Source organism: Equus quagga, chromosome 6 (assembly GCF_021613505.1).
Source record: "Equus quagga isolate Etosha38 chromosome 6, UCLA_HA_Equagga_1.0, whole genome shotgun sequence".
Classification (NCBI taxonomy): domain Eukaryota; kingdom Metazoa; phylum Chordata; class Mammalia; order Perissodactyla; family Equidae; genus Equus; species Equus quagga.
Window position 1 is genome coordinate 125,902,865 of NC_060272.1, and position 24,574 is coordinate 125,927,438.

The 24,574-nt window shown below is 43.5% G+C and overlaps 1 protein-coding gene across 2 annotated transcripts in view; it reads right to left on the minus strand.

Annotated features, from left to right (window-relative positions):
* Positions 1–13,272: 13,272 nt before the first annotated feature.
* MOB3B (MOB kinase activator 3B) overlaps positions 13,273–24,574 on the minus strand; it is a 182,303-nt gene continuing 171,001 nt past the window's right edge. For both annotated transcript variants that reach the window (XM_046664456.1, XM_046664457.1), the window contains exon 4: positions 13,273–16,082. In XM_046664456.1, coding sequence (XP_046520412.1) covers positions 16,053–16,082 — 30 coding nt within the window. In that variant the 3' untranslated portion in view covers positions 13,273–16,052. The remainder of the gene's footprint in view (positions 16,083–24,574) is intronic.

Consider the following 24,574-nt stretch of genomic DNA (forward strand, 5'->3'; position numbering starts at 1 on the left):
AGGCATAGGTAATATTCTCCACATATTTCTCATATAATAACTCACATAGTGAACAATAAAGGCAAGAAATCAAATGGACAATATCACCAATATTGCTTTTCATGATATTAAAGGATCACCAAACTTCCCTTCTCTCAATTTTAATTATTGTTGAGGGATACCTCTCAGCGTTAGAGAACATTCATAATTAAAATGACACAAGCATCAGGGAAAAAGCGTGAATTTAAGAAGACTTGAAGGTTTTTTTCAGTGTAATGAATGCTCACAAATTACGTCCAACCTATGGTCTCCACTGGGCATACCTGATGGACTGGAGAGGGAGCTCCCCAGGAAGCGAACAGCAGAGGAGGGTGAGGGGAGGTGAGAGGACGACTCCTCAAGGAGGAGATGGTCAGGATCAGAGCCTTGGTCAACCAAAGGGCGGTGGTCCTGTGTGTAGCACTGGTTTTCTTTCAGGTCTTCTAGCCCACTCTTAGGTGAGCGCTGGCAGGTGGAGAAGAGGTGTGAGTAAAGAGCAAGCAGGCCTCTGGGACCGTTTACTTGGGTATCTGTCTAACAGACTGCAACACAGAAAAGGAGAGAGACCTGAAGCAAGGACGCCCCAGGTCGCTGCAAACACAGCTTGGGATGATGCAGCTCAGCCATCATGAAACTTGGCAGAAAACACAGGCTCCCGGGGGAGAGGGGGCAGCCAATGGAACTACTGGTGGTATCTGGTGATGTTCTGGAGAAACATTACCACAATAGGCTCAAAGGCTGGCACAATGCTTGGCACGTAACAGGTGCTTGAAAAATGAGTGAAAACAACACTTTATTCAGTTCAGGAAGCACTTAAGTACCAAAAGTCAACTACGCGTTTTCTAATGACAACAAAACAAAAATCTCTTGGTTGTTTTATCATCTATGCCTATCTCTGCTGAATCCTCTGATATTCTTAGGATAGTTATCTTTATTTTCTGATGTGACAAATTCTCTCTACAGGTAATTGAGTTGGTAGAGTACAGCTATGGTAGATTTTTTTTAAACATTGGATTTCATGAGACTAGGTTTGTTTAAAAGTTGATTCTAATTTTCCTTTATCCTATGATCAGTACCCTTTCTAGGTGTTATGGGTTGAATCATGTCCCCCCAAATTCATATGTTGGAGTCTTAACCCCCCAGTACCTCAGAATGTGACCACGTTTGGAGATGGGGTCATTGCACATGCAATTAGTTAAGATGAGGACAAACTGAAGTAGGGTGGGCCCCTAATATGATGCGACTGGTTTCCTACAGAATAGGGAGAGTTGGACCCAGACTCACACACAGGGAGAATGCCACAGGAGGTTGAAGGCAGAGATGGGGATGATGCTGCAGAAATGGAGGAACACCAAAGATTGCCAGCAAACCAGCAAAAACTAGGAGAGAGGTATGGAGCACATGCTCCCTCACAGCCCTCAGAAGGAACCGACCCTGTGACACCTTGGTCTCAGACTTCTAGACCCCAGAACTATGAGTTAACACATTCCTGTTGTTTAAGCCACTGAGTTTGTGCTACTTTGTTATGGCAGCCCTAGCAAACTAATACTAGATAAACCCTTTGGATCTTGGGAAGAGATTATGGAAACTAAAATGGAATGTGTCTTCACTGGATGTCATTGTTATTTTAGGCTGTGGTCAGTCATTCCATAAATGTAAATATTCTATTACTCAATATAGTAGAACGTTTTCCTTAAAAAAAAGGCTATATTTATTTTCTGTATATTAAACTATATTTTAAGTCTTTAAAGGATGCTCTAAGAAGGATCCATTGCTAATACCAAGAATGTCATTAGATATGCTTTATAATCTATGATTTTATTTTATTCCCCAAATGGTTTCATGTTTCTTGACTATGTCTGGATTACAACACCCTCTCCGGTTTCTGTGTCTTCTCCCACAAGAGCACTGGGCCTGGAGGCAGAGGGCATATATTTGGGTCTTAGTTCCATCACTTTCTGTCTGTTTGATCATGGGCAAGTCATGTCCTCTCTGATCCTTAATTTGCTTGTCTGGAAAATGGGTAAATTAAATATCATACCAAGTAGATATTTGAGTCATTTATTGGGTTGAATGTATTCCCTGAGTTTACTTCATAGTTATGTATTGATGATATATTTAGGTCTTCTCAGGTTCTGCAGACCTGTGTGTAGGGCAATGTCAGTGTAAATAATAAACTACACCTCTGTGGTTTACGTTGCCTCACCTCTCCGGCCTGATGCCCTCGCTGCATGGAAGGACAACTCTAGGAAGCAGAGTGGGCTTGTCTCTAAGAAACGTGTACAAGTGTCCATTTCCAAGCTCTCTTTGTTCCACTGGTGGCTCAGGGACAAGACAGCACAATCCTACAAGGTCTGAGAACCTCAAGAAAAGAGAGTCATTTCTTGTCTATAGGGTGGGGGGAGAGGTCACAGCAGTTCTGTCTTCAGGTCACAGTGGGGGCAGTGGCAGCAGCTAGGGTGGGCTGGCCTGGAGAGAGGGCTCCCTGCCCTCCCTCCCACCAGTGGTCATGCAAGCAGGGTCACATAGAGAGGGACCAGGTGGTGAAGGGTCGGGCTCCCCAAGCATATCAAGTACCTCTAGGCCTTCAGGCTCCCCAGGAGCTCCCCCCACCAACTCACAAACAAAAACAGCACACAGCTACTTCAAACAACTGCCTGACAACCAGGTCACTTCAGCCAGTGTCCTACTGAAGGCATACATGCTTTAACTATATTAGGGGAACCTAAAGGACTGGCTATTATTCTGAGATCTACTTTTTCTATTCTTTTTGAATGTTATTGAGGTCACATTGGTTTATAACATTATGTAAATTTCAGGTGAACATCATTATATTTCAGCTTCTGTATAGACCGCATTGTGTTCACCACCAAAAGTCCAGTTGCCATCTGTCACCATATATATGTGCCCCTTTACCCCTTTCACCCTACCCCCTACTTCTTCTACTCTTTTGGTGTTGAAATGTCCTTTCTTCACCATGAAATAAGGGTGATGATAGATGGCAGCATTTCTAAGTCACTCTCCATTGTTTAATTTTAAATTTTCTAGGCCACGAAATCCAAACATCTGAGGATGAGAGAAAGGCGGTCGGCCATTCTTTCTACCCCTTGAAGAGCCTGAGTGGGGGCCTCACTGAAGAGAGGGGTTTAGTTCCTTCTGGTGGGGGTGGGCCGCCAGGGAGGGATCCTGAGGGGTGAAGAGGAAGGCGTTGTGATCTGGTGTGGGATTTAGAGAGAGCAGCCTGATTTCGGTTTGTGAAAAGTGGATGATGAGAGAAGATCCTGGACACAGGCAAAGTCCTTGCCTGGCTTTGGTACAGTCATGGCCCGAGGAAGGAGGGCCCGAAGCAGTGCAGGGCCGTGGGAATGGGAAATGAGGGGCCGCTTTGGCTTTGAGGCTAATTTTCTAAGAGTTTGGGCAAATCTTTCCCCTAAATTGCTGAAGCTTATCTGCCCTTTTGTCTTTCCATAATCTCATTAAAATAAGGAGGCTACCCTTCAGGACAATCTTTCAAACAATGGGACAGAAAAGAAAAGGGTGCAATTTATGTTCCACTTTTTCTAAATACAAGCTTTTTTCTCCTTCTGCCAGCCAGACTAGTCTGTTTTGGCAAGCTTCCATGGGTAATAGCTGCTTTCTCCATTCTGTATTCACAGATCGGCTGTATTTAAACTCTAGTAATTATCAGATTTCTTTGTGTCTGCAGATCCCCCGCATCTGGCCCTAATGCAAATCACATCATGGTAGTTACCAGACATGATTGGTACAAGAAGGGATGCTGAAGATTTGTATGGAAATGGGCAAAATTAGTCTTGTCAAAGGGCTTCTAAACCTAGGCATGAGAAAAGGCAAAGCAGGGGAGTGCACCCAGCTCAAAGCGCGGGCACTGAGGTTGACATGCACTTGCTCCTGTGAAACCCATGTAAGGATAGTGTTTGTGGGTAAGTTACTCTGTTGAGTAAGGGCCTCTTAAGCATGCTCAGCCATAGTACGGAGGCAAACGTCTACTGCATTGGATTGAGTTTTCCTGCGCGTGTTCCAGTATAGGGCATTCCTATTGCCCAATTTGAGGAGAAAATATTTACTTTCCTCTCCTCGGTCTATACCAGTCTTCCTTGGTAGACTAAGGTTGGTCAGTAACGAAACTGTTGTGTGGGACAGATGGAAGGGTGAAGCCCTCTGAATCAAAGGCCAAGAGCTTGGGGGCGGTCCAGTGGCACAATGGTTAAGTTCGCACGTTCTGCTTCTCGGCGGCCTGGGGTTCGCCGGTTCAGATCCTGGGTGTAGACATGGCACCACTTGGCAAAAGCCATGCTGTGGTAGGCATCCCATGTATAAAATAGAGGAAGATGGGCATGGATGTTAGCTCAGGGCCAGTCTTCCTCAGCAAAAAGAGGAAGATTGGCAGTAGTTAGCTCAGGGCTAATCTTCCTCAAAAAAAAAAAAAAAAAGGCCAAGAGGTCTCCTGTAGCCTTGCCTGTTCTTAGCAAGCTGGCCAAGACTGAGCTTCTCTTCTCAGTCTTTCTTCCCTTTTTCCCCAGGCAGTGGCCTGGTTAGCAACATGTGCAGCAAGGCCAATAACCCACAGTCCCTCCCCATCAGTGTGATGATCTTAACTTTGACAAATAGAAATGGCAAGCAATAGGATATATTGGAGTATATGAGGAAGCCATTTGGTGTAAACCTAATTCGGCCTGACCTTGTTTTTCCAAAAGGGCCAGACTGTGGCCATTGAGCACCCATTGTATATCTGCTTTCAAACGTTTCCTATGGCAAGAACAAAGGCCCTTGAGATAAAGGTACAACTTCCCCCACATTGGCATTTCCTTAAGGATAAGAATCTTTCCTTAGGCTAGGAACTGATTGCTGTGCTCGCCTGTGACCACCCAGCTCAGGACAACAGAGCTGCCACCCTGCTGTGTTCACCTAGACAGCAGACCTACCTGCTCTTTCCATCAATCACTGTGCCGACAGAGCAGTCTCGTGATTATTGTAAAAGGGACATTTCAATCATATGTGAAACATCCTGTTTGGGGGTATATAACCACTCTGTGCACCCCACTTCTTCTGTGCCCTTTCTTCCTTTGGGAAGAAAGGCCCTGGGTCATGGTCCTCAGAGTTTAGCTCAGAATAAACTCTCCCAAATTTTCATTTGTAGATTGGTTATGGATTATTTTTGTCGACAACTTTCAATGGCTTTCAATGGTTTCCTTCAATACTGTGAGGGAAGCATTCATTTTACCTCCTCATTGCTTCCCAAGGGTCCTTGGGGCTTTGGGGGATAACGAATTTTATGATCCTCATGGTGAAAGAAACTTTTTGTCACCAGGGTAGCAGGTGAACAATCTAAAAGGTGGAATAACTTTAATAAACAAAGTGTGTGTGTTGGAGGGGATACAACATAATAATGAAGAGCAGAGGCTCTGGAGACAGACCACCCGGGTTTCAATCCCAGCTCCACCACCAACCAGCTGCAGGACCTTAAATAAGAGCCTTGCTCCTAAACCTCCATTTGCTCATCTGTAAAATGGAAAAAATAACAATGGTTTCTACCTCATAGGATTGTGCTGAGGCTTAATTCAGATAGTCCAAATAAAACCCTTGGCACCATGCCTAGCATGATACAAGAGTGGGGACCGTCCCTGTGGGAGCTCAGCATTGCTCCCCAGCAGGCAACCAGCCCTCAGCCTCCACACCCGCAACATGTCACAGAGCAGCTGCCATCACCAATACCTCCCTCAATGAACAGATGTGAGAATGGGATGGGAGAATGTACGTCAAGTGCCAAGCACAGTGCTCGGTGCAACGTAGATCCCAGTAAATAAATTCCCAGCCCTTCTCTCCCCTAAAATGCCTTCCTGATTCCCCCGAAAGCACTGTGCGCACCACCCACCCTGCTCCCAGTCCTTTCCAACAAGAAACTTGGGACTCTATGAGCAGCTGAGCATGTGCATTTAAAAACCACCTCTTCTATCTTCCCTTCCTCTTGGCAATGGGCGAGGAGCTAGAGTGCCTTTCTTTCCCATTTCTCCATCCAAGTTGCAAAGAAGTCTTTTTGCAGTCGCTTAGGAGAGAGAGTGCGAATTCCAATTAAATAGCATGAGCCCCAGGGCAGCGCATTCTCTCTTCTGAATGCAAGCAGAAGACATGGCAATAACCAGCTTATGGTTCTTAGGGACTTTCTGGACTTGCAATTTTTTATTTCTTTTATTTGAAACCCATAAACTCACAGGGTTTTGCTGAATTCAATGTCCAGACAATGCCCTGCCAGTACTTAACAGCAAAGCTACACGTTATGTTATCTGCACAACCTCAGGAAGCTCGTGCTAAGGTTGGAAGTGTGCTAAAAATGATTCCTGGGTGTGTGAAATGGGATTGCCTTTTGAATAAATTTTCTTTAACTTCCATGGTTCAACAGTTGCTGAATCTAATGATTTACTATTAAGCTCCTCCCCATCCCTGCTCCTTTCCTGACAAATGCTGCCTCCTTCTATATTCTGTAGTTGAATCATTTTGTGGACAACATCCATGCAGCCCTAGGAATGGGAAGGTAAAAGTAATTCATTTCATCCCAACATATTTATTTCATCCAGCCTTAAATCATAGGCCAGCATTGCGTGTGCTGATGTCGTAAAGATCTCCCGACGGGACCTGGAGCTGGAGAACGTTTGTGGTCTGCGTAACTCTTTGTGACCTCACAGGAAGCTGCATAAGTCAGGTGGACAGAATGAATGCTGCTTTTCAAATGTACTGTGATTCCTATTCATTTCTAAATTTAGTCCATGGAATATATGCATTAATAACTCTCACAGCCGCGTATTGCTCTGGCCTCTCAGTTGCATATTTCTAGTTGTTCATATGCTCACATATTTTACATTGTGGTTGAAGAATTAGTGCCAGTTAATTTCTTCAGTAAGGAAGGAAAATTAGCAAAAATTAACTGTGATAGTTTTGCAAACTTCTTACCGTCAAAACTAAGATCTTCTGCTTTGGGTGTTTCTGTTTATTAATTCTTTAAGGTCTGCTTGTTTTCCTATAAGAATGAGTAAAAATGCATGCATTTTTTCCATTTCTCAGCAGGGAGCATGACCCAGAAATTCCTTGATCATAGGATACCCTGCTCCCAGCCTGGAGACTCCTCCTGGACTTTGGGGTTGTCTTCCTGTCTCCTGCCTGCTCAGGACCCCATCTGGGCCTCTGGTCTTACCCTCATACCACTCAACATCGTGCGGACTAGTCATTCTAACCTTGTTGGTGTCCCCCAGTTAGATCATTGTCCCACTTAATCTCTGACTCAGGGTCCACTTTGTATTTGTGGATAGAAATACTGTATGATCGCAGATGGGCTGGTCATAGAAGCACTAACACAATCACATGAACAAATGCCCAGGAGAGAAACTGAAGGCTGAATTGCTGCAGCAGCTGGAGCCTGTGTCCATAGAGAGGGAACCGATCTGGAAGAGAGCCGGCTGCCCAGTGGGTGAAGGTGATTCCTGTGGTTCAAGTGCAGGCTCTGAAGCACACCTGGGTGGTGTTAACTCCTGGCTCCGTCACTTTCTTCCTTGTGACCTTGGGCAAATTCCTTAGGTAACCTTGTCTATAAAATGGGGATAACCACAGACATCCAACCTCACGGGGTTGTCACAGGCGTTAAATGAGAATATCCATGTAAAACGATAGAGTGTCCTTAGTCGACAGTATGCACTCAAATGTACACTTTTGGTGTTAGTATCATCAAATTAATATTGTCATTGTTATATATTGCTTTTAATTCACCTCTCTCCAATAGCAGACTTTAATTAGTCATCTATCTGCCAGGTGAATTCATTCATTCATGTTTCATCCAAGGTTTATTGAGCATCTATGCTCCAGACACTCTCCTCTAGGATACATCAATAAACAAGATAGAGATCCTGATATCGTGGAATTTATATTCTAGTGGGAGGGAGACAGACGATAAACAATAAACTTAATAAATAATATAATATAATAATATAAATGCTATGGGAAAAAGAACAATTTGAGCAGAGAAAGGGGGATGGTGAGTCCTGGTGGGCAGGTACGATCAGCAGAGGCCTCACTGAGAAGGTGACGTTCGAGCAAAGACTGGCAGGGCAGAAGGAGTTAGCCAGGAGGCTATCTGGGGGAGGAGCCAGCACCAAGGCTGTGAGTGCGAATGTGCCCTGCATGTGTGAGGGCAGCAAGGAGGCCAAGGGGCTGGAGTGGAGTCAGAAAGGGGGAGCTGAGGCTTTTCCTCCAAGTGTAAAGGGAAGCACTGCAGGCCTTTGAGCAAGGAAGGGACTGTGTTTTCATCCACAGACGGGCCGGGTTGGGCCGCCAGTTCCTCATTTCCAGCCGGTGTTAATTTCTCCCAGTGGTCTTCATCCTGTCTAAAAGGCCTCAGCATCTTTACCAAGGTTTTGCCTTAACCACACACTCACGTGGGCCCAACGCCTCTGTTGTACCTTCATGTGATTACACTTCTAAGACAAGCCCTAAGTGAAATAATTGGCCTTTAGATAAACAAACAGATCACAATTTAGGAATCCTCTAAATGCTGCTGTCTCTTGTGGATGTCAGCCAGTGTGTAGTTTTTAGCAATACTAAACACATCATTGGAGAGACATATATATGCACAGTCATGGAGAACAGTTCTCTGTAATATTGTTTCTGAGTTTAAAACACGGGATTCTGTGGAAACCTTTTTCCCCTCTACATTCACATATTTCTTGAAAATGCTTAGACTCTTCTCCTTTGCCGACTTGATAATATGTGAGGTCACGTCTCAGTCGTATGATGTGATTTCCTCTGGAGCAGATAGTCAACTTAATTTAGTATGCAGTAATACAGTTATAAACTCAATCAAAGTTTAATGAGGTTGAATTGGATTTAGTTTTTAATTTATTAAGTATGGAGAATTTTTGCTTGGTTTTTGTCTTCATGAAAATTCAGAAGATGAATGCTGCATTAAAACAATGAGAAGTTTCTGTTCAAAGAACGTGGTCTGCTAAAATCTACTTTACAATGAAACACAAGAAAAACGAGGTAAAACATCACATTGTGATAAATGACACTACCATTGCTTTTCAATGACATTTCTTTATCATTTTGGTCAATGTAGCAATGAAGTTTGCTTGGAAGCAGAGTTGAAGGTTAAGAACTTAGGATAATCAAACACTGGATAGATTTAACGATCAGCTTAACTTCTGTGGGAAGGAAGCTTCCTGTGGGAGTATCAGTTTTTGCTGTTGTTGGGTGGAGGGACTGAAGGCATCTGGTTTCAATTTATTGTCTTCTAAGATAGTTTTCGATTTATTATCATTAATACAATGTAGGTTACTAGAAAGAATATAATAATAGAGCAGATATTCAATGTGTATGGGGATAAATTTGAAAACTAAAATAGTGGTTTCCTCAGTGACCTCTCTAGATATGGTGTAGCAGGGGCCACAAACTGAAAAATGCCTTCAGGGGAGTGGCTAGAAATGTAAATAAGTGAAGGATCCAGGGTAAGAGGACAATGGTAACTGACCATCAGCCACATATCTGGGAGGCAATAGGGAGTGGTGAGGACAGTGGTAAACTAGAGAAACATACCCCATCTAAATGGGTCAACACCTTCTCAGTTGACTCCTGCCACTTGAAAACAAAAGCCTGGAGTTGCCAGATCTGATTTTGTAAGAGAAGCCAGAAATTCTGATTTTTATGTATCAAATTTCCCAAGTTTTAAATGTTAGTAGTTTAAAAAAAAAGAAAAGTGGTACAATACTGTGAAAGTCCAACAAAACATGCCTGCAGGCCAAATTCAGTTCACAGTCTGCCTGTTTGTCACATCTTGGTGCCCATTTCAGACAGTGGAACTGAGAAGCAGAGAACCCTTTATATTTGTGATTGGGTTCCAGAAGTCCCACTCCTCAATGCCCTGTGTCTAGAAATCACCTTGTCACAAGTAGCTTTTGTTAGATATAGTACTCTATTGTGCTATGAGCAACAGTGGCTATTACTGGAGTCACAATTGTTATATATAGTGACTGTAAATGTACTAATAATAAACATACAGAATTCATATTTGTTTTTCCAAATATGTTAATATTTTTGCCTTATATTATTTTCCAAAAATAGTTATAAGTTATATAGGAACAAATCTATAAGCCCAGTTGCAGTTCAGAAATCTGAGGCACAGAACAATTAAATATACTACCCAAGGTCACACAAGTAATGTAGTGCCAAATCTGAGATTAAAATTCAGGTTTATTTACTCTGAGTGATGAGTGTTTTTCTGTAGTCTAGACTTTATTATATTTATGTCAGGTTGTTATCAAATTTAACATTGAATCCTACTGAAAGAAAAAAGCATGTATGACATTAATCTGTGGAGAAGTTGAATTACATGCATGACACCCTCCTGGGGGAAATCCGTAATAGGATAAAGGAACTTCTGAAATACAAATCTGTGAAGGTGTGTTCTCAAATAAATTTTGAATTAGTTTTTATAGAATTAATAGGTTTTTTTTTATTTACCTGTTCCAGAACCATTGCAAGATGAAGAACATCATATTTGTTAAAGAAATGAATTAGCACACAAAAAAAGACATAGATGATGGTTATGTGTCTTTTATTTGTGACATTTCAATTCCTAAGCTCACACAGAACTGATTTCATAAATATCCTTTAGTTTTATCTTGCTTTTCTAATCGATCGAATTGTGTTAGTCTGTTCTTATAACCAAACCCTTACCTTAATCACAAATGGAACTAAAAATATGGTAAGCATTTTTTTCTGAGGCAATTAGAAAAGACACTGAAAAACTTTGAAATTAGAATACTACAAGCTAGTAAAATAGCTTAATTGTCAGATTAGAAATGGACTCTTCCCTCTAAAAGTTACAAAAATCCTTATTTATTCATTGAAAACTTCTTACCCAGAATTAATAACTTACCCAGAAAATAATTGCCTATTATAAAAGTTTTTTTGTTGATATATTTTTTTAAGGCAGGAAAAAAGATACCATTATTTCCAAAACACACTTTGTTTGGCTAATTCTAGGAGAGAATCACCTTTTCATCAAGTGCCAAAATGATCAAAGCACAAATGACAACAGTATTATACAAGTGACACATCCAACTCCTCTGGGTGATTTTGCTTTTGTACACATTTCTTGAAGACATGGCTATACTTTTCCTATGATATTTCTTTTTTTCACAGTGTGATACCCATGGGGTGTGGAAGTGATGTAGGTTAGAGACCACAGGATGTGATCTGCTTCCACCAATGACCAGAATGACGGACTCCACAAAAAGATGAGAGGAAGTCTATTCAAGTCCCTTAATGCTCTGCCAAGTAGAGAAGTGATTAAATAAAACAAAGCAGCGTAACCTTACGAAGAGTGTTAAAGGTAGGAAGGAAGGAAATTCAAGAAGATGAATCAAAATGGTTGAATATAATAAAGATTTCGTGTGGGCAAATATAACAGGAAATTTATAAATGTATACAAATCAAGTCAGCACTTAGCAAAGACACAATATATGGAGAAAGCATGCAATAATTTTACATGTTCACTGTTGGTTACATCCATAATGCACAGTGACATCACGGAGAGCTTTGGGAAGGTTTCAAGTTGAGCTACAAAAATGTTAGCAATAGGACAACAAGACTTCCAAGAGAATTCTGTCAATGGGAGAACACTAAAGGAAAGAAGGCTGAAGGACGATTGGTAACAGTCTTCAAATATTTCATTGATATGCAATAAAGCTCTCATTTATGATGTTTTTAATGGATATGCAACTAAAGCTCTCCTTTATTATGTTTTCACTTATCTGATATCATTTTTGGATCTTTCTTAATGTGGGACACCAGAAAAGGTGAGCTGAAATTCAAAGACAATAGTTGGGCTCAAGTTGGATGGAAGGATTTCAGATGTTGCAAAGTGTTCAGTGGGTTATACCAAAGGACGCTATAGGAATTCCTGTGCCTGAAGACGTTTGAGAGAAGAATAGGATTTCCACCTGCAACATTACTGATAGGGTTTGGGAGGGTAGAAGGAATGGATTAAGAAATCTCTCAGAGTTGCTTCCATTCATCCTGGCCCTCAGAAATGAGAAAACACCTCAGGAAGAAAAAGCTAACAACCTTGGAAGCAGAAACTGACTCTAGATGACTATGTGTCAACCCATTTTTTTTTTCATTGTCATCCTCCTAAGGAGTAGTTTTAGACATTTTATTACTAATCATCTCCCTATCCCCATGAAATTTTAATACCTCATACATACTTCACATACGTGTATGTACTGTGGCCCTTTGGAGGGCCATGACCCATCATAATATCTAAGATTGCTTCCCCACGCCCCACCAAAAGCAACTTTTGCACCCTTGGGCAATTACCTTCAATGAAAATGCATGCTCTCTAAAATACACCATGCGTCTGAATGGGAGGACAGTGAGGATTGGAGGAAAAAAAGTTATATATATTTCAACGCTGGCTACAGGGACCATACAAATTCTCATTAGCCAGAATACTCATGTATGGCCTGTGCAGGAAACTTCTTGCTTCTCCTTCTCTCTGGTAAATGAGAAGAGATGAATTCTTTGTCACTGCTTTATCATCTAACTGCAATGCTTGTAGTCTCTTGCAGATCCTGGACGTCTTAGAGAATGTTAAGAAAGGAATGCACATATGCACAGCCTCACACTCTATAAAATGCAGGTATCCTGAATTCAGAGCTTCATAGTGAATTATGGACCTTTCTAATGAATGGGTCAGGTAGCAACACCTGAACCCACTGATCAAGCTTAATATGAAAACAGACAACTAGACAGTATATGCTTCCTGAAGTGATGCAATAGGAAAGAAATAATATCACTAATGTAGTATTCTTGCTAAAAATGTTTAACCTGGATCTAATAAAGAGGAAATAATCAGAAAAAAATAACAGATTGTGGGACTTTCTACAAAAAACCAACCTGAACTCCTTAATAATGTCAGCGTCGTGAAAGAGACACACGCACACACACACACACACAAAAGCAGAACTCTAATCCATTAACTACAGAGAATGACAACTAAATGCAATGTATGATTCTTAATTGGATCCTGGATCAAAAAAAACATTATAGGGGCAGGCCCCGTGGCACAGCAGTTAAGTTAGCATGTTCCACTTTGGTGGCCTGGGGTTTGCCGGTTGGGATCCCGGGTGCGGACCTACACACCGCTTGTCAAGCCATGCTGCGGCAGGCGTCCCACATATAAAATAGAGGAAGATGGGCACGGATGTTAGCTCAGGGACAAGCTTCCTCAGCAAAAAAGAAGAGGATTGGCAGCAGATGTTGGCTCAGGGCTAATCTTCCTCAAAAAAAAAGAGCTATAAATATTTTTGGGACAGTTGATAAAGTATTCTAAAGTTTTACGATGTCTGCAACATATTTTGAAATGGTTCAGCAATAAGAATGTATATTTTCAGAGAAAGAAAAAATACGGAAAATGCTAACAATTAAAAAATGTTAACAATTGATGCACACAAGTGAAGGGTATATGGATGTTCATTGTAATCTTTCCTTTTTGAAATTTCCACTTCGAGATTTCTCACAGTAAAAAAAGTAGTGGATACATGTATTACTCAACTAAAAAACATAGTGGAAAATGAAAGAGAGCCAGCCAGGTTAGGAGGAAGAAGCAGGGTGTCAGTCTCAGAGCCAGAGAGCTGGAGATGCCCGAGGCAGACACCGGAAGCTCCCGTCCTCCATTTATAATGAGACCTAAGTAAGATGTAGTCAGGCCAAAGAGACAAAAATCACTTGTAATGATTTTCTTTAGAATTTGCCAAACAAAGTTCTGCGGGAATAGAAACACTCTGTAATTAAAAAATAAGAGCGGTTTGCCAGAACTTAGCCTAGAAGAGTTGATTAGTGCAATTAGCAATATAACCAGGAGGAAATTGTTCCAAGAAGTTTAAAAAATATTTGGATTTTTAAATTGAGTGGAAATTTCATATGCACAAATAGTTAATAGAAAACAACCTTAAAAAGAATTAATAACAAATGTCTTAGGAGTCTACCATCCTACTTGATTAGGCATTACTGAAATGCAGGAACACAGTCCACTGTTTAATGCAAAACTCCTGTGGTTTTCCATGGTGAGGCGCTTCTGAGTTCCTCCCAGGGCAGGGGCTCCATGCTGTCCTTTCTTGGTCCCACTGCTGGACATTCCCACGTGGTACTTACTGCATATTGCATAGGTCGGGAATAGGGGCTCGTATTTCTCTGTTCTCTGGATCCTTAAGACAATCAGATATTCTTTCAGCCAAAAGTGATACTGGGAAAAATCTTTGCCCATCCTGTCTTCTCAAAGTTACTTAGGAAGCCAAAAAATAAGGGTATATTTGTTGTGGGCTGGAGCACAACAATACGGAGAGAGGTAGCAACATTTGGATTCCATGAGACGACTTTGATGATATGAAGCAAGGGTCGATTTGCTGGGTTAGGTCAATGTAGAATGCCCCGTGCCCAGACAGTCAGCCCTTTCTTAGTTTGGACAAAGAAAGGTTTCATGCTTTCTAGGCTGTCATGGCAGCCATAAATGGCTTTAACACACATTACGTATTAGGAAACAAAATCAGAACTATTTAGTTATTCTTTAATCAGTATTACATTAAAACACACTAATACATTCTTATCTACTTCCCTCCACCAACTGCGATTTTGTCAAATTCCAATGGAAGTACTATTACCCCTAGTCACAGGCTGTCACGGCCACCACAGTTTCGCGCATGAATCAGAGAAGGCAACATTCAACTAAAACTCACTTAGGTTTCAAAAGGCAGGATGTAGCACAGACTGCATTATTCTGTCTACTGGAATAGAAAAATTGGGACGGATGGAAGAAGGACGTCAGCTCCAGCTCCACTGTTACCTGGGCAACTGTGGCACAATGAGAGGCGCAGAAATTAATTTTGTGCCATAAGATAACAGAGCAGCGGAGGGGGGAGCGTGGAGGAAGAGGAAGAAAACATCGGCTGGATTTAGAAACGCAGAGGGACCGTTAGGAAGGCTGTAAATCAATGAGCTGGGCATTTCAGCTACACGCACTGAATAACCAATTGTACTTTTGTCTTTTTCACTGAAATTTTAGTGTTAGGCAGAGTCAGCCACGACTCCCTCCCATTTCATAAAGGACAAATGCTGCACTGATGTGGCTCAGGGCTTCTGCTGATCCTTCTTGGTCATTTATAACTTCCTTTTATTTCTCTCTCCTGGGAAACAGTAAAAAAGATCTTGAATGGAAGAGGCAAGGAATGGTGTGGTTACAAGAAACACATTCTGTTCAAGGTGAACTGGTAAATCATCAGCCTTATACCAGCAACCACTCTCTTCCCTGTAGGTAAAGCGTGCAGACCCTGTGTGGGGCAGAGACATGCCCCCCATGGAGTGGTCCCTGATAAAACTCCCAATTAGGGAAACTGTGTTGATGCTGCGGGCTGGATCTCAGGTCTCTGACTTACAAGTTGGACCACAGGATCAAGGCAGGAGCTTTCCGAGACCTGAACACGAAGGCTTGTTATAGAAGAACTTGCTGCGCATCCGGAGTTCCAAAATTCACTGGGTACTTAGAAAACACGTTACAGAAAAGTCGGCCAGCAGACAAGGCAGATAAGTGGAAAACTACAAATAGGTATCTCAGTCTCTAAACCTGAATTCCAGTGAAGCTTAGGCGGCAGGTCACAGACAGGACTGTGACACGCACGGAGGGCAGCGCCGTCTTCTGGAAGATTCGGAGCCAGGAAGGTGGAGGGGCGGTCCTTCTCCCAGCCGAGGTCGGCCAGGTCCACACCTGGGGCTCGCAGCACTCAGACCGCCAAAAGCGTCCGGAGGGAGGGGAGAACGTCTCTCGGAGCCACCGCCACCGTAGCCACCGCTTGTCTCCACCTCGCCCGCTTCTGGAAGGAGGTGCACCATTTCAGCCAGGGAGCTCTCCCTCCTCCCCGCTCAGGGCTCCAGCAGGAAACAGCTTTTCTCTTTCTTCCGAAGGGTAAGATGGGGCGTTAGTGACACATCCTGCTCGTCATCTCTTTCTGAAAAGCAGAGGGAGAAGGATGGTTAGGAGAAATTGAAAGCAGAGCAATGACTTGTTGAAGGATTGTGAAAAATACCCTGGGGACCTCTGGAGCCTTTAAACACAAGGTTGCAAGCATGGCCCATGAATAAGGCTCAGTATGCAAACGTGTTGTGTTTTGCTTTTGCTTTTTAAAATCAAAACGATGTTTAAAAACTTGGCTAGCTTGCCAAAAATCCAGGTTGCTTGTTTTTTCTGAAATATTGCAAGGGCTGGAGCCACTAAGCAGCTGGAGCTGAAGAATGACTCTCCTCTTCAGAGGGAGAATACGCTCTCCAGTTTGCCCCAGTCCCCACCACTCTCAATTGTCTCTCCAATAGGAATAAAGTTTCACTTACTGGTAGATATAATTGGATCTAGACTGCTGTTTTTCTTAGAGTGGAGAACAATTTCTCTTTACCTAAGTTTCAGTGAAAAATGAAGGGTAGCTTAAGTGGGTATAAGTCAAGCAAAGCAGGAGGAAGGACATTTCTTAACGGAAATGAAGAATATACCAGTGGGTCTGACATGCAACCACCTGGCCTTTCACCCATTTACATCACCTGCCTGGCCCTTGGGGGCATTTACAGATCTTAATGTGTCATCCGTTCTCTTTCTCTGGGCCTCTGCACACGCTGAGACCCTTGCCTGTGGCCTGTTCCTACCACACCCTGTCCTCTTTACTTGACTACCACTCATGTTCCCAACTAAGCCAAGATGACTTTTACCAGCCTGGAAGACCATCCGACCCTCCCACCCCACCCCCTGTAGAGTTAGCCACACCCCCACCTGTGCCCACCTGGAGTCTTGCATGCAATGAACTGGTTTATACATGTGTGTGTGCATGGAGGATGGGGGTGTCTGTTAGCCCTGCTTGACTGTGAGCTACTGCCAGATAAAAGAAATCTTCATTCGATCACTACATATGCTTTCATCCTTATCACAGAGCCTGGCACAGGCTGGTGGCCCCTCTTTCATCCTCAAGAATGGGGCCTGGATAGCAAGCTGGCAATGAGCCCTGTGCCATGCTCAGGGAGGACACGTTTCATGTCATTTTAATTAGGTGAACGAGCTGCTTCCATGTTCCACCTGCTGCAGAGCTGATGCCAGCTGCTACATCTCTTGCTCACTGACCCTGGGTCACCCCAGCCTATAAAACAGGAAACATCTGAGTAAGAGGAGATGGCAAACAGGAGTGCTCAGGGAGTCTTAGAAAGGATGCCAGCAGGTTGGTTAAAGAAAGAACATATGTGGTGGAATCTAGGCACTTTCACACCCCTATAATATTATTCGATACAAGCAAGTACATAGAGATACATATATTGAAAAATTAAATGACCATTTACGATGCTTATTGCTTGTACTATGGACCAGGTTGCTGTTTGCAAGGAGCTACAATCTATCCGGGAGAAAGACATGTAGATCACAAGCCAAAATACAATGAAACAAATGCAGATATTTAGAGGAGGAGAGGCCATGAGGCCTGGTAGAATCAAATGCACCCACCTTTAGATCCCATTTCTGCCCTTACTACCCCTATGTGACCTCCCCTAGCCTTTGGGTCTTTGGCTGAAATACCCCTTTTTAAGGATACCTTCCCTAACCTCCGAGATAGGTCACGGCCTCCTCTTCTACTTTCCTAGCATCTTCCTTCACAACTGGACTAGTCTATTATTTGTTTCATTCTTGCCTCCTGGATTCATCCCATGTAAGATCCTGTAAGAGCCACAGAGGAAAGGGCTGTGTCTGCTGTTTGCTGCCGGATTCCCAGTGATGTCCAATAAATGTTTAATTAAGCAATGAATGGGCCCTCAGTCTCCTCATCTGAGAAGTGGAATGCTGATATTCACCTGGGAAGGTGATTGGGAAGGTTAAAAGTCTTAACATATGCATGAACTCAGTATTCATTCGTTCCCTTTTTTGGTCTCTTCAGAAGCAGGAACATGGCAGCCCTCACTTCGTGCTGGGGAAAGAGGCTTGAGAGACTTCTCTGATAATGTACTCAGAGATGGGCTCCAAAATTTGGAGGAGAAGGAGCCTGATGGATGAGGGTGGGAGAAAGATCTGAAAAATAGGGGCTACAGTGGAGGGAAGAGTGGCCAGGGTGCAGCCCGCCCGGGATCTGGGGTTGCTGTTGCTGGAGCAAAGGGGCCGAGAAGGATGAGGCCAGTGGTGGTGGGCAGGCAGCTAAATGCACAACTGTTCAAATAAGGACCCACAGCCTGGTGGGAGGAACGGAAATAAATGATGACGACCTTAAAGCGAATCTGCTGTTCCTTTGTTAAGCTTCCAAAAGTTCTTGTGTCTTTGGTTAACTTTTGATGACAGAGATGGGAAAAATAAGGTGGGAATGCCGTGTGTGTGTGTGTGTGTATGTGTTTGTGTATGAAAGAGAGAAGGAAAGAGTGAGTGAGGGAGGGATCATGGGATGAACACAATTTTGGCTTTATAACTAATTCTGTACTTATTTGCAATGGGTCAATATTTTCGGAAAGAAAGGAACTAGCATTTCTTAAGCACCCATGAAATGCAGATGCTTTGGGATGGTTATATCATTGCATCTGTAAATCTAAGAGAAGGAATGATCCCATTTGACAGAGAGGAATCCGGTCCTCAGAGCAGAAGTGGTTTGCTCTGGGTGGATAGGTGGCTGCAGAGCCTAAACAGTAACAGTTGCTTCCATGAAACAAAGGTCCATCACTCCCAGTGTCCCTTGCGGCTCTATAGACATTACCCCATGTAACTCTTACCCTAATCCTGTGGAGGAAGAGCTGCCATCCCCATTGGACTGATGAGGAAACAGGCTCAGAGAGGGACAGTCACTTCTCAAAGTGCCACAGAGAGTGGCAGGGGTGGGATTTCAGCAGAGGTCCATCTGAGTGCAAAGGCCAGCTCTTTCCACTACACCAGGTGACACATTCTTATGAGTATGCATTTGGATGATTTTGACATATGTTAATTGACGTACATGAATTATAGATGGTTGCAATCATTCCTGACTTTTCAAAATGCCAAGGAGATATTTTTTCTTAACGCAGACTGATGCCACTTTGAATTACAAGTGCAATGGGTAAATACTAAAACGATTATGCCACTAAAAGACTGTAGACACTAGAAATATGGAAGAGTTTAGAAAAAAAACCCAAAAAAGCAGAAGAGAGAACAGTTTGAGAGCGGATATGCGACTTCAGCAGAGCTGCTGGGTTAGTCTGTGAAAGGCAGGACCAGTGCTTTCCTCACCACACCGCAACCTCCAAATGCAGGTGGGAAACTGTTTATTGGGATGCCTCTCAACATTCTTATAGGGGAAGAATGGTTGAAATAACAGATCAGAAGCGAGGAAGGCTGTCTCAGCTCCATCCACCCTTCAAAAGCCTACAGCCCTTCAAAGGTGTATTCTAGCACTTACCCATTGGGTGGCGCCAATGAGCTGGTTAAGAAACAGCTGGTTCTGAGATTAAAGAACAAAAACCAAAAAGCCGGCCAATCCTGGGTTACAGAGCTTTCCTCCTCATCAGAGTTCCCCCGCAGGCATAAATCAGCATGGCCAAACACATTCCTTCCTACTGGGGAGAGTGGCCTGAACAACTTCTGGGCAGGTTGCTCCTTAAAGACAAATTTGCCATTGCAGGAGTTCCCTGAAGGCAGTATTCTGGCAGGTCACTGAAGAACTCCAAAGGTGCTTAAGAGGCTTCTGCACAGGTGATTAGAATTTTCTGAGAAACGTTCATCAAGACTGTATTTGGCTTGTATAGGAAGGTTTTTTTAAGCCCCAAGATTCTAAAAAATCCATTCTTAAGAAAAGAGTAAAGCCAGGTTTTGGTTGTGCTCCCTGGGTATCATTTGCTTTAACATGAGGTGAGGCAGTAATGGATTGTGTAAAGTTCCTGGTCCCCCAGTGTCAACAGAACAAATTCCGCACTCTGCAGCCTGGCAGACAAAGCTGTTCACACCCAGGACCCACCCACCCCTCTGCTCACCTCGTGTTGAACCCCACTCACCACACCCGCTTGGTCTCCTACAGTCCACGGTCTGTCAAGGTTTCTAGTAGGTTCTCATGGGCTGTTTCTTCTATCTGGGAAATGCCTGGCAAATTTTCGTATCCTTCAAGATCCAACTGTCAGCTCCCAGAAAGGCTTAACTGGCTCTCTTCTTGGGTTCCCTCATCACTTTGCACACACTTGCATCTCATCACTTGCCACCAGCATTGGAATTCATCATTTCATTTTCGCCGAATCTGAGAGGAGCCTTAAAACTTTGTTCTATGTTAATGTATGAAGAGGGATATTTTGGTCAAGTCACATAACAGTATATATAAATTGATCTGATTACTTTGGGAAAATATAAACAAAATATGAGTCCAATGTGATGGGTTTATCTCTGGGTGAATGACTGGATATATGTTTCCCATTTCTAATTATTTTCCTTTTGCATATTCTCTGGATTTTTAGCCCTGAGCTAATATCTGCTGCCAATACTCCTCTTTTTGCTGAGGAAGACTGGCCCTGAGCTAACATCGTGCCCATCTTCCTCTACTTTTTATGTGGGATGCCTGCCACAGCATGGCTTGATAAGCAGTGTGTAGGTCCGCGCCCAGGATCTGAACCAGCGAACCCTGGGCCCTGGAAGCCAAGCATGCAAACTTAACTGCTGTGCCACTGGACCAGCCCCTATTCTCTGGATTTCTAGGTGTTTTTAATACACATGTAATTTTTTCTAAGAAAATCAGCTCCAGTAATTGAAAAAAACAACAAAAAGAGAAGTAGACCAAATCCCCAAATTAAAATCATGTTTTCTTTTAGAAATGAAGTTAAAATGACTTTTGCCTTGTTTTTGTGGGGAATGGTGGTGGTGGAAGAAATAAGCATACCTTTTGCATGAGATGCTCAGCCTCTTCCGTTCTGATTTAAAAACTTTTAAACTGAAATAGAGATATTTGCTAGCCTTTGCAACAAGTTTTTTGATATACATAGAACAAACTCACGTGAACTCTAAGGGTCAAATCTCTCATCTTTCAGTGCAGCCATTTTCAGGACTGGTAGTGAAGAGCAGGAAATAAGTGGTCCAGAAAAGTAAAATGACTCATTCTAGGTCACACCAATAATTTCTGACCCAGCCAAGACTACAAGGAAACCAACGGACTCTTTAGTTTATTACACTCTCCCATCATACATTTTAGTAACCTATCTTTATATGGAAGAGATAAAGAAAAAACTTAGATGTCTACTGGGTGTCAGTCATCACACTGGCATAGCAGTTTTCATCAGTTAACATTAGGAATTATGAAACAAGCCCCGAAAAACAGTGACAAAATTGCAGGATCACAGACTCCTGGTAAAGCTAGGAGGACACGTGGGTATTATCTAGTCCAAGACCTTCACTTCAGAGACGTGAAAATAGACCATGAGAGAGTAAGCCACTTGCCTAAGGTGGCACGACTAATTAACGCCAGAGCTAGGACTCCTGGCCTGTGGACTCTCTGCACACCTCCTCGATTCTAGAGAGGCACCTTGTTGGGCCAGCTCAGCGTGCTTCAGCTAAGTCCCTCTGGCATTATTGGCTGTTCTTAAGCTAAACTCCTAATGGCTCTCCACAGTTTTCAAACTAAGTCCCAACTCTATCATACAATGCTCTTCTTGATCTGACCCTTCTCAACTCCTCAGCCTCATTCCCCATCACTCCCCATCTCGCCTCTCCTGTTCAACCCACAGCAATTTCCATATATCTGCTTTCATTTGGCCCTCTTTCCAGAACACATTTCTCCCAACTCCAACATCCTTCAAGGCTCTTGATCGGTGTCACTTCCTCAGGCACACCTTCTCGTATCTTCCCCACCCTGTCCCCAAGAAGTCTTAGGCGCTCCTCTTCTGGTTCCCCTGAGTGCCGGGAGCACCTTTCACATTGTTCTGTGGGAGGTTATCACCGTCCTGGTTCAGGGCAGCACGAGACCGCTCTTGAAGAGAGGAATCATACCATGTTTCTGTTTGGACACTCATGTATAAGACCTGGCCCATACCAGATGCTTAAAAAAATTTGTTAATTAGACTAAATCCAATGAAGAAGAACAATTATTAGGTCTATAGACCCAGTCAAATGAGAGGCGGAGGGAACTATGCATTGAGTACCTATGGTGGTGGCGCTTGTATTTATTTTGTGTACTTCTTTCTCAAAACTCTGTGAAGTGGGCAGTCTTTTCTAATTTACAGATGAGGAAATGGAGGCTCAGGGAACTGAAGTATCTTGCCCAAGTTCACATACCTAGCAAGTGGAAGAATATGGATTTGAACCCAGATTTGGTTGACTCAAAAACAAGTAAACAAATGAAAACCATGCTGTTTCCATTACTCCACTGTGGGGGTGCGGGGGGGGGGGGGCGAGAAGAACTGAGGCTCTTTCTTTTTCCTAGTGTTTTAACATGTATTAGGAATAGAAGTGCCACAAGAGCATTTTAAAGCCTATTTCCTGTTTTTTTTTTTTTTAATTTACCAACTTCCTGCTAATTCTGAGAAACAAGAAGAAAGGAAAGGGAGAAATATTGGAAATAAAGTAATGATTGAGGAAGAACGGGACACAAAGAGACAAAAGGAAGGTGGGTGGAGAAGGCAGTGTGGTCAGCAGAAGGAGAACACTGTGCTGAAAACTTGGTGAAATGACCTTTGTGTAAATGGACTCGCCTTCTCCAATAGCAGAGCTTCTTCAGCACATTTAAAGGTAATATATTAAGGTGATGGTTGCCAAAAAGACACGAAAGAAAAGCAGTGAGTGCACCACAAAAGGCAGTTGGACCTGGTGCTCCTTTTATAAAGCGCTTTTTTGCCCACCAACCGGCAGCCCGGCTCAGGCCCCCAGTCACCTGCCCGCATGCTGGAGACGGCCAGGCCTCACCTCTCCTCAGCCCCCAGGCTCCTCTCAGGTAGAGACAGGCTTGGGAAAGAGGGCTTGAACTGCATCACAAAGTACAGGGACACCATTTCTGGCTGGGCTGGAGGATGAGGGTGTGGGTAATGCCAGATCCCTATAATCAGGAAGAATTTCATTCCCCACAGCGGGTCAGAAAGATGGCTTTCTGTGGTGCCTTTCATCCTTCAAATTCCATTTCTTAGAGATTTAAAAACCTCCAAGTGGTATCCATATTGCCCATTTGTTTCTTTTGTTATCGGCTATTTTTTTTCTTCCCCTAAGTGCATGGATTGACAATGTTAACCATCTTGAAAATTCTACTTCTCTCATGGGTCTTGCCCCCTTCCCCCCTCCATTTCAAACAACTGGGCTGGCTGTGTCTGCCAAGATTCCACCAGAACCATCCCTGACCCACCTGCCCCTCCAGGGTCCTCCGCTCCTGCCAACACCCGTTCCCCCAGGCCATGTTTCTACACTGGAGGCCAGGCAGATATTTTGCTATTTCCTTGTCTCAAAATCTAACCCAGCGGTAGCAAAAGCAAGTCCCTTTGGAACTAGCAGTTTTCCTGGAGGAGCGAGGAGGATGAGAACAGGAAGAAATGCGAGTTGGCATCAGCAAGGGATGCTGTGACGGTCAGCTAAACCACGTGGGTCAGCTTGAGGCAATTTCTGACTGTAGACAGGAACAAAGATTCGATGAGGCTTCTTCTAGCATCATGACACTATGAGAAGCATCGCCATACTGGCATCAAAAGAATTCCAAGGATGGGCAGGTGTGGGTTTAGGGGCTGTAGATTCAGAAGAGGAAGTGGTATTGTGCTAAGGCATTTGATTATAAGATTCAGAATCAGCTGTTGTTTCCTAATCATCAAGTGTGAAGGGCTCAGAATTTCCTGTGATACCACGTTGCCCTGTGATTCCAATGTGTAGCCAAGGTCAACGGTGGAGAAGCACTCTCTAATCTCTGCGTGTGTCATCAACAGAGCTGCTGCAAATCCAAAGAGGCATACACTTGTTTCCACTCATCTCCATCTCCTAGCAGATAAAGTCCCAGCAACTTCCAGTGACTGCAAGGATTGCAGGATCTGCCTCCCTCTTCCCTCCAGCCTCGCACACCCCTTGCGTGTTTGTTTCTGTGTCTTGCATGCTTGTTTCTTTTGCAAGGACAGCCCCTTTCCTTCACCTGCCCAGAACACTCCTGCGCATCCTTTCATGCCCTGCTTCCATGTCTGTGAGGGTGCAAGCTGCCCAGATGGGAGACAGAGCACTCAGAGAAAGGGAACAGGACTCAGGGGGCGAGGAAAGACAGAAAGAGAGAAAGAGGATCCCAGGACCCCAGAGCTGGTTGCTAAGGATGTGGCCTGGCAGCTAGCCCTCCCGCAGACAGGGGGCGCAGTTCTGCCCTGAAGGACAGCGTTGCACTTCCAGGGGGAGCCCAGGAAAATGGCAGCCAGCTTGCTGCAGGGAAATCCCCAGGATAAGAGAGAAGAGAAAAAAGGAAAAGAAAAACAAACACGCAGATACAAAACATTCCCAACTGCTCTCCAGCCCATTCCCTGTGGGAAAGCTGGA